This window comes from Carassius gibelio, chromosome B7 (assembly GCF_023724105.1).
Source record: "Carassius gibelio isolate Cgi1373 ecotype wild population from Czech Republic chromosome B7, carGib1.2-hapl.c, whole genome shotgun sequence".
NCBI classification, from domain to species: Eukaryota; Metazoa; Chordata; class Actinopteri; order Cypriniformes; family Cyprinidae; genus Carassius; species Carassius gibelio.
In genome coordinates, this window is record NC_068402.1 from 3977129 (window position 1) to 3986465 (window position 9337).

The 9337-nt window shown below is 40.1% G+C and overlaps 1 protein-coding gene across 1 annotated transcript; it reads right to left on the reverse strand.

Annotated features, from left to right (window-relative positions):
* Positions 1–3508: 3508 nt before the first annotated feature.
* LOC127961396 (interleukin-8) lies at positions 3509–8684 on the reverse strand. Its single transcript, XM_052560479.1, has 3 exons — positions 8519–8684; positions 6286–6421; positions 3509–4091 (listed from the first exon to the last, which is right to left on the reverse strand). Exons 1-3 carry the CDS (start codon positions 8571–8573, stop codon positions 3983–3985), a joined length of 300 nt encoding a protein of 99 aa, XP_052416439.1. The 5' UTR covers positions 8574–8684; the 3' UTR covers positions 3509–3982.
* Between the last annotated feature and the right edge of the window lie 653 nt (positions 8685–9337).

The following is a 9337-nucleotide window of genomic DNA, read 5'->3' on the forward strand; positions in this document are numbered from 1 at the left end:
GGCAGCTGACAGGTACCGGCAGGCCAAGCGGACTGCAGCTCGGTAGTCGTGGAGGCAAAAACTCGGGCCTGGGAGGAGTTCGGTGAGGCCATGGAGAAAGACTATAGGTTGGCCTCGAAGAGATTCTGGCAAACTGTTCGACGCCTCAGGAGGGGGAAGCAGTGCCCTACCAACACTGTTTAGAGTAGAGATGGGCACCTGTTGACCTCAACTGGGGATATCGTCGGGCGGTGGAAGGAATACTTCGAGGATCTCCTCAATCCCACCGACTTGTGTTCCGTTGAGGAAGCAGTGGCTGGGGACTCGGAGGAGCACTCGTCCATCACCTGGGCTGAAGTCATCGAGGTAGTTAAAAAGCTCCTCGGTGGCAAGGCACCGGGGGTGGATGAGATCCGCCCCGAGTACCTCAAGTCTCTGGATGTTGTGGGGCTGTCTTGGCTGACACGCCTCTGCAACATCGCATGGCGGTTGGGGACAGTACCTCTGGACTGGCAGACCGGGGTGGTGGTCCCTCTTTTCAAGAAGGGGGACCAGAGAGTGTGTTCCAACTATAGGGGGATCACACTTCTCAGCCTCCCTGGGAAAGTCTATGCCATGGTACTGGAGAGGAGAATTCGGCCGATAGTGGAACCTCAGATTCAGGAGGAACAGTGTGGTTTTCGTCCCGGTCGTGGAACACTGGACCAGCTCTATACCCTTTCCAGGGTGCTGGAGGGTTCATGGGAGTTTGCCCAACCAGTCCACATGTGGTTTGTGGACTTGGAGAAGGCATTCGACCGTGTTCCTCGCGACATCCTGTGGAGGGTGCTCCGGGAGTATGGGGTCGGCGGCTCCCTACTTAGGGCTGTTCGGTCGCTGTACAACCGGAGCAAGAGCTTGGTTCACATTGCCGGCAGTAAGTCAGACCTGTTCCCGGTGCATGTTGGACTCCGGCAGGGCTCACCGGTTCTGTTCATAATTTTTATGGACAGAATTTCTAGGCGCAGCCAAGGGCCGGAGAGTGTCCGGTTTGGGGACCATATGATTTCGTCGCTGCTTTTTGCGGATGATGTTGTCGTGTTGGCCTCCTCAGACCAGGACCTTCAGCGTGCACTGGGACGGTTTGCAGCCGAGTGTGAATCGGCTGGGATGAGAATCAGCACCTCCAAGTCCGAGGCCATGGTTCTCAGTCGGAAAAGGGTGGATTGCCCACTTCAGGTTGGTGGAGAGTTCCTGCCTCAAGTGGTGGAGTTCAGGTATCTTGGGGTCTTGTTCACGAGTGAGGGAAGGATGGAACGTGAGATTGACAGACGGATCGGTGCAGCTTCTGCAGTAATGCGGTCCCTGTACCAGTCTGTCGTGGTGAAGAAGGAGCTGAGCTGTAAGGCAAAGCTCTCGATTTACCGGTCAATCTAAGTTCCTACTCTCACCTATGGTCATGAGCTGTGGGTAATGACCGAAAGGACAAGATCCCGGATACAGGCGGCCGAAATGAACTTTCTCCGTCGGGTGGCTGGGCGCTCCCTTAGAGATAGGGTGAGAAGCTCGGTCACTCGGGAGGAGCTCAGAGTAGAGCCGTTGCTCCTCCACATCGAGAGAAGCCAGCTGAGGTGGCTCGGGCACCTATTTCGGATGCCTCCTGGACGCCTTCCCAGGGAGGTGTTCCAGGCACGTCTCACCGGGAGGAGGCCCCGGGGAAGACCTAGGACACGCTGGAGGGACTATGTCTCCCGGCTGGCCTGGGAACGTCTCGGGGTCCCCCCGGAAGAGCTGGAAGAAGTGGCTAGGGAGAGGGAAGTCTGGGCGTCTCTGCTTAGACTGTTGCCCCCGCGACCCGGCCCCGGATAAGCGGAAGATGATGGATGGATGGATGGATATCTGTTAGAAGCACTTGTTTAGTTTTAAAGTAGACATGTCAAGCTTTCTATAGATATCTCTCTCATGTCTCTTCGTTGAGTATTCACGGAGTTACACTTCATTTTAATGACGTGTTTGTAAATGATGATCAGCACAAACAAAGGCTGCAGACAGCACACATACGTTACTGATAAGACGCTTGGGAGAAAACAGACACATAACTTCATAATCATACTTCGCGTTGTGATGCTCGTTGGTCTAAATAAAGTTTGTAATGAATCCTCTTTTATGGCCAAAGGCTTTGAAAATCCCGCTGTACTCACCGAGATTAGAAAAGCAGTCATCAGTGAAATGTTGTGAACACAACAAAAGGGATTTGTTGTACTGCTCTGGTATTGTGGTGAAAATGAATTTTAGGCATTGGTTCTTCTGATCTTCATTCTTTGGCAGTGAAAATAAAACAAACGGTCTCCTCGACATGATGCTCTCAAACTAACCTGAGCGTCTGTGTATGTGGGGGGGGGGGCAGGTCAGAGTTCCGTTTCTCTCAGGACTGTAGGCGGAGATTATTATGCAAAGTGTTCTAGTGACGTACATAGAGATGGGCAAAAGATTTGAAATCTATAACGACTCGTTTCAGCGATTCAGAGTCGACTCCTTACTTTAGAAGCCAATAACTTTATAAATCGTGTACTTTTTGGTTTAATTATTTGCACATTGTTTACACAGATGGACAGCAACATCATACACTGTAATACAGGTAATTTTTGATTTCCCATCTGTGTGGCTCTTTAATTTATATATGCACTTCATTTATGTAAGTGAGTATAGCAAAAATAATATGAACTGTGACATATTATACTCAAAAATTCTACATACAGTGTACTATAATATATATATTGCTTGGTAATTGGTCAACAAAGTACTGTTAGTTGTGTAAATATTGTCATACCAACATTGATGGTGTCTGAATACATTTTGGTTTGACTGTGGATTTTATTTTACAGTGAAGACTATGTGGTGCTAATTTAAATGTTATTATTCAGTTTCTGGACAACTACAAACTTGAAAAAATGTAAACAGCAAAAAAAAAAAAAAAAAACCTACAGATTAAGCACTTTCAAACAGGGCCCACTGTTATGACCTGAAAACCCCACGGCCTGCTTACATGTATTATTTACAAGAAGCTTTTATGATCCAAAGGAATTTACAAGACAGGAGTGCAGCCTATAAATGTAAGTGATTCATAATCACAATAAAGTTATGAAATCAGTGCATTATATTGCAAACCCTTATACAAATCCTAGAAACTGCATTCAAGGTTCAGAGGCATTCACGATAAGTGTCTTTGTTAAGCAATCCCAGAGTTGGCATGTGACAAAGGATGTTTTTGTGACTGAGAAGCTGTGGTGGAGGTTTTGTGGCGGATGTAGCGTGCAGTAGTCATTAATCATATATCTGTTGAATGATCTTTCACATACAAATGCAATCAAACTGATAACAAGATAAAATTGGCTGCATCCTGCTTCTGTGAATCAAAATGATAAGCACTACTTTCTCATGAGAAATAAAGTCATACCCCAATTTTTTTCGTAAGTGGACTGTAAATATTTCCCGCAATACTTATGTTTTAGATAATGAATGAGAACTGTGAATAAGTGACTGTATCAGGCTCACATTTCAGCTCCATCTGGAATGAAATCACGCATTGTGAAATGTCATATGCAAGAAAACCTGCTGGGGAACATTTGGTCATTTTCTTGAGAAAATGGATAATCTCCTCAAAGTACAATAAACAGAATGGATTATTTTAAAAGAAAACATTTATTTAAAAAAAAAACTTTTCCCCAGAGAAACGGCAATTAAAAGCAACACCAAAAACTTTGATCGTATCAGTGCAAAATTAAAACAGTCAGCATATAAGTCAGTGTGTAGTGTAGGAGACACATATTTTCAGTTCATCTTGAAATGATTTTCAGGAAAAACACATATAAATCACAATGAGAGGCTCAGGATACAAGAAAAACAAAGCAGAAATCTAATTCTGCAGGAAGATGTCAGAGATGGCAAAACTATAGCATGCAAGTGTTATAAACTCTTCTTGTGAGTCTCTCGAGTAATCAAAAGGTTACAACATGAACGTCTTCTACTCTTTCTTGGTCGCTCGCTCCTTTCTCTCGATGAAGACAATGAGTTTTTTAACCCATGGTGTGCTGGGGTTCAGACAGATCCTCTCTCCACTCGATAAATCAGCACTGAAAAGATAAAAAATAATAAATGATATTTCTGTTATGTCTAGGGTCATAAAAAAGTTATAAATGTTTTACTCAGAACAGCTGCATTCAATTGTTTAAAAGTAAATGTGACAAAAGATTTATATTTCAAATAAACACTGTCCTTTTGAATTTATTATTCATCAAAACATCCTACGCAGCATAAAGCCTTTCAGTAATAATTTTTTTTTTTTTGTATTACGAGAATAAATTACATTTCAAAATGTATTCTAATAGATAACATTTATTTTACATTTTAATAATTGTTAATTATTATTTTGCATTTTTGATCAAATAAGTGCAGCCTTGGCACAGTCCAGCGTTGCCAACTTAGCAATTTTGTTACTACATTAATCAACTATTCACACTACCATAGCAACTTTTTCTTCCAAAAGCACGTAGCAACAAATTTAGCTATTTTTATAATTTATTTTGGCAACTTTTAGCAACTTTTGATAAGTCTCAAACAATAAAGGCCCACATTTTAGAGGAAAGCAAAAGATGCCTGGCAGTGCACACATCACATGAACAAAGTTAGCTGCTATTTGCAATTGGTTAATTTAATAATTATAATTTAATAATTAAATAATTGTTCATTTACGATACACCTTGTTAGTAGCCGATCACACAAAATACAATGCACAATTTAATATACAAGTAAAAAACCTGGGAAAAATCAATGCGGAAAATTCCTTCACATTAACATAGTAGATTGTGTCCTATTTTTACAGACTTTGGTTAGCGTGTAGCATACTAACTGCTAATACACTGCTTAAAACTATAATTGTAGTTTTACTTACTAGTAAAAAAAAAAAAACAACTTAAATTGTTATTGTTCCAAAAGGTGTAAGTGTTCAATAATCCAGTGTTGGTTTTAAAAATCCAGTTATGTTTTATTGTTACTTTACGTTATGTTATTTTTCAAATAAATCTAAATTATGATATGTCAAATATATAATTTTTGTTGAGCCGTGATGTAGTGACACAGTGGGCCCTATCTTGCACCCAGCGCAATTGACTTTGTACACCGACGCATGTGTCATTCCTATTTTGCACCCGCGCAAAGCGCGCTTTTCCCTCCACAGAAGCACGTCGCTAAACTACTGAATGAACTTGCGCTCCCTGGGCGGTTCAGCGCAAAAAAGGAGGCGTGTTCCGGCGCAAACAATCCCTGGTGCTATTTTGCTGTTCCATTATACAATTGCGCCACTGACCAGAAAAAACCTAGTCTAAAGTCAGTGGCGCGTTGCGCGTTGTTCATTCTGCTATTTTAAGGGCGCATGCTTGACCATAATGTAACGCGCATACACTTTGCTCATGTAATCTACACAGATGCAACAGTTATTTTTGCAAATCATAAATTGTTACACTAAAAAAATATTAACACATGAGATGACGGAAATCATTGTGAAATCTTGCTTACAAATTATTCAGGCTAATTGTAGTAATTAAGGATCAGACCTGTTTGCCCGATAGTGGCAAGACATATATGTATATAAGGACATCTGACAAATGTGTTTGTCCGTCAAGAACCAGGAAAAAAAAAATCGATGAAACAATTGTGGCTATTTCCTCCCACGCCTGTTTAACCGACGCTATTTTGGGTGGGTTTCTCCCATCCCCATACAACACAACTTCTCTGTCTTTCACTGCTCTTACAAGAACATCAGTCTCCTCGGCTGTGAACCGCTCCTGGTGTGCGCCTGGTAAATACGCCATAATAATAGCAATCCATAATGGAACTTGCGCACCTGCTTTTAAAGGGAATGTTGGATGACGCTCCGATTGGTTTATTTCACGTTACGCCCAAACCACACCTATGAATAATGAAGCTACTTCAGACCAACCCATTTTAGATTTGCGCCGGGCGCAAGAGCCATTTATCCCGCCGGGAAAATAGCAACAGCGCCGAGACCCGCCCACAAACTTACTTGCGCTTCGCGCTTTGACACTTGCGTTTCAGATCGTTAAAATAGGGCCCAGTGTTGCATTTTAATTAGCCTACATAATGATGTCATGATGCAATGACATGACAAGGTCATTTAGCAAATTTTGGCAACAAATCAACCTTCCTTTCGCAACTTCCCCTGAAACAATGGGTAACACTGAGGCTCCAGTCTCATAACTGAGAGGTGAAATAAAACACTTTGGCCAGACTGGTGTGTGATATACTTACATAACCTCAGTGGTCTTGCAGTGTGGTCCTCTGGGCAGGATCTCCACTCGGCGCAGGTGTCCCCGAGGGATGATCCTCGACTCCAGCCTCAGACACACGCAGCGGCTGTTGTATCCCGGACCCAGAGGCTGCACGGCTGGGGAGGAACACACGACTGTCAGCTTCTGCTGGGAAACTGTGTCCAGCACTTACACAACTGACATGTGATCGAACGGTCTTGTGCCACAGTATGCAACAGTTTTGAGGAAATGTGAAACAAGGCCATCACGGTTCCATGGAAGATGCTGAAATGTGGATGATGTACAGGGACTCACACGGGAGTCACTGGCCACATTTCGAGTAAAACAAACATTTTGATGAAAGTTTTTGGCTCGAAATAGTAAAGTAAGTTTACTTTTAAAAACAATGCATTGCAATATTGCGTTACTCCCTAAAAAAGTAACTAATTACATAATGTTACTTTTGAGTTACTTTTTGAATCTGGGCAGGGCTTGCTTGTTTGTTTTTAATATGAAAAGTTATTTTACAAATGTAAAAGCCTTTTCACTACAAAAGTGAAGTGAATGCCCTCAGGCTGAAGGAAATGTGAATTCATGTCTAAACAGTAGAGGGCATTATAGAAGCCCATTTCTGCCACTCAATAAAAAATAAAAAGTGTAATAGCTTTTTTTCTCACAATTCTAACTTTATTTTTGCATTTGCGAGTTTACATCTCAGAATTGTATCATAGAAACTTGCACTTTTGACTTTTTTCTCACAATTGTGAGATATAAATTCACATTTTTGTCTTTTTTTCTGAAAAAAAAATCAGAATTGCGAGTTTGTATCAGACAATTGTGAGATGTAAATTCAAAATTGTGAGAAAAAAGTCAGAATTGTGAGATAAAATGTTGCAATTATCTTTTTTATTTTTATTTTTTATTTAGTGGCAGAAACGGGGCTTCCATTGGGCACAGCTCAAGAAAATTGCATGAAGAACACGACACATTAATTTGGCTGATTAATTAAATGAGATTAAATACATAAATTATATTTTTTTAATTGAACATATTTAATTATTTGTATAAAATTCAGAGTTTGTATTTTATTCATTTTGAGGAACACTGAATCTGTTTTTTTTTTCCAGCTGAGATGAGTAAACATATTCATATTTAGTCTAGAACTACAGTAAGCATCATGTTCACACAGCGCTCACATTGCCTCTGCACTTACTCCTGATTTCTCTTAACATGGCAACACGAGAGCTGTAAGTCAATACATGGGAGACAAAGTAAATGATGATACTAATTTGAAAAAGTAACTCCGATATTTCCTTCTAAATTAAAAAGTAATGCATTACTTCAATACTCACTTAAAAAAAGGTAATCTGATTACTTAACTCACGTTACTTGTAATCCATTAACCCCAACACTGGAAATATCAGTTTCAAAATCACTGTGATGTTTGCTTTCACAGCACTGCTTCATGAAGCTTTGAAACATAGCGGTTACAGTCGCTAGTGGACACTCTCTGTGAATCCAGTAATTAAAGACTCGGGGCCAGTATTTGCCTATGCATTTGTCAACATTTTATGACATGACACATTTGTATAATAAAAAAGAAAGCATAGTAGTAGTTATTAGTTATTAGTTTTTGCTGCATTTACACTGTTTTGACCAGCACAGGGAATCAATTGGTTCAACTGATTCAAACAGCTTCGTTTCTCCCATCACTACCCACTCAGTGAGTGGGACCGTAATGCAGCAAAAAGCGTGGATTGGTTTACGTCAGCAACAAATTTACATATACAGCCACACTATAATTTCGACAGCGAATCCCAGTCACCCGTCTTTGTTAAAATAATAATAGGGTTGAGAGTATTTTTTACAAATAACGTTAAATATTTGTTCTGCTGGACATCTAGCTAATTAGTGATTGAAGTTAAATGCTTCTGCTGAAACAACAACAAATTAAACAATAGAAACCATCTAATGGTTTCAACTACAAATACCATTACAAACCATCAGTTTTTATCCATAAAAAATGGTTTTCTGTAGTGTGATATTTAGTGGTTTTAACAAGCCACCAGTGGAAGGCAACCAATTACCAGTAGAGACCAATAGACATCATGAAAGTTACCAATAAAACCACCAGTACAAGCCCCATTATAACCATTAAACCCATTACAAATTCTGTGATGGTTTCTATAGTTTTTTTTTCAGCAGAGATGACAAATACTGAAGAAAAATCTTACCATTGGACAGAACAATGCTGGCTCCAATAACAGTTAACATCAGGAAGGCGTTCATGATGGTTGATGCTTCTGCAGGTGATTTCTGTGTAGAAACTCTGAAGATAATATGCTGCTATTTGGGATGCTGCATGGCTTTATATGATTATGATTTCAAAGGCCTCGTGATCCACAGAGTAGTGACTTTATTTCACTTCCTCTTTCGTTCTCTGTGTGTTTGGGTCTGTTGGTGTGCGTGTGAAGGCTCATGTGTAAATATGTGGTTTGAATCTGTTCACATGTTCATCAGCCGTGGGTTATATGGGCACATCTCATGTTCGGCCCGGTTACCACATTCAAAATCCCCACTGGAGTCCCAGACTGTTTTTACCAAAAAATGATGCGTCAACTTCTTGAGTTGCATTTGACTGCTGACCACAGGTGGAAATGTCTTCAATAGCCCAAACATGCAAGAATAATTATATTAAGAATTAATTATAATATATATATATATATATATATATATATATATATATATATATATATATATAATAAAATGATAAATATAATAGTATCAATTATTAATAATATATTCATATCAGGACAAACACAAATCGCCAGACCAGTTTTAAATATAAAAAGACAAACAATGTTTATTTTAAATTAATTAGAGGGATACAAACACAAGGCTTCAGGAGGGGAAAAACCCAAAATAACAAACAAAAGGAATTCTAATCTCTATCTATCTATCTATCTATCTATCTATCTATCTATCTATCTATCTATCTATCTATCTATCTATCTATCTATCTATCTATCTATCTATCTATCTATCTATCTGTC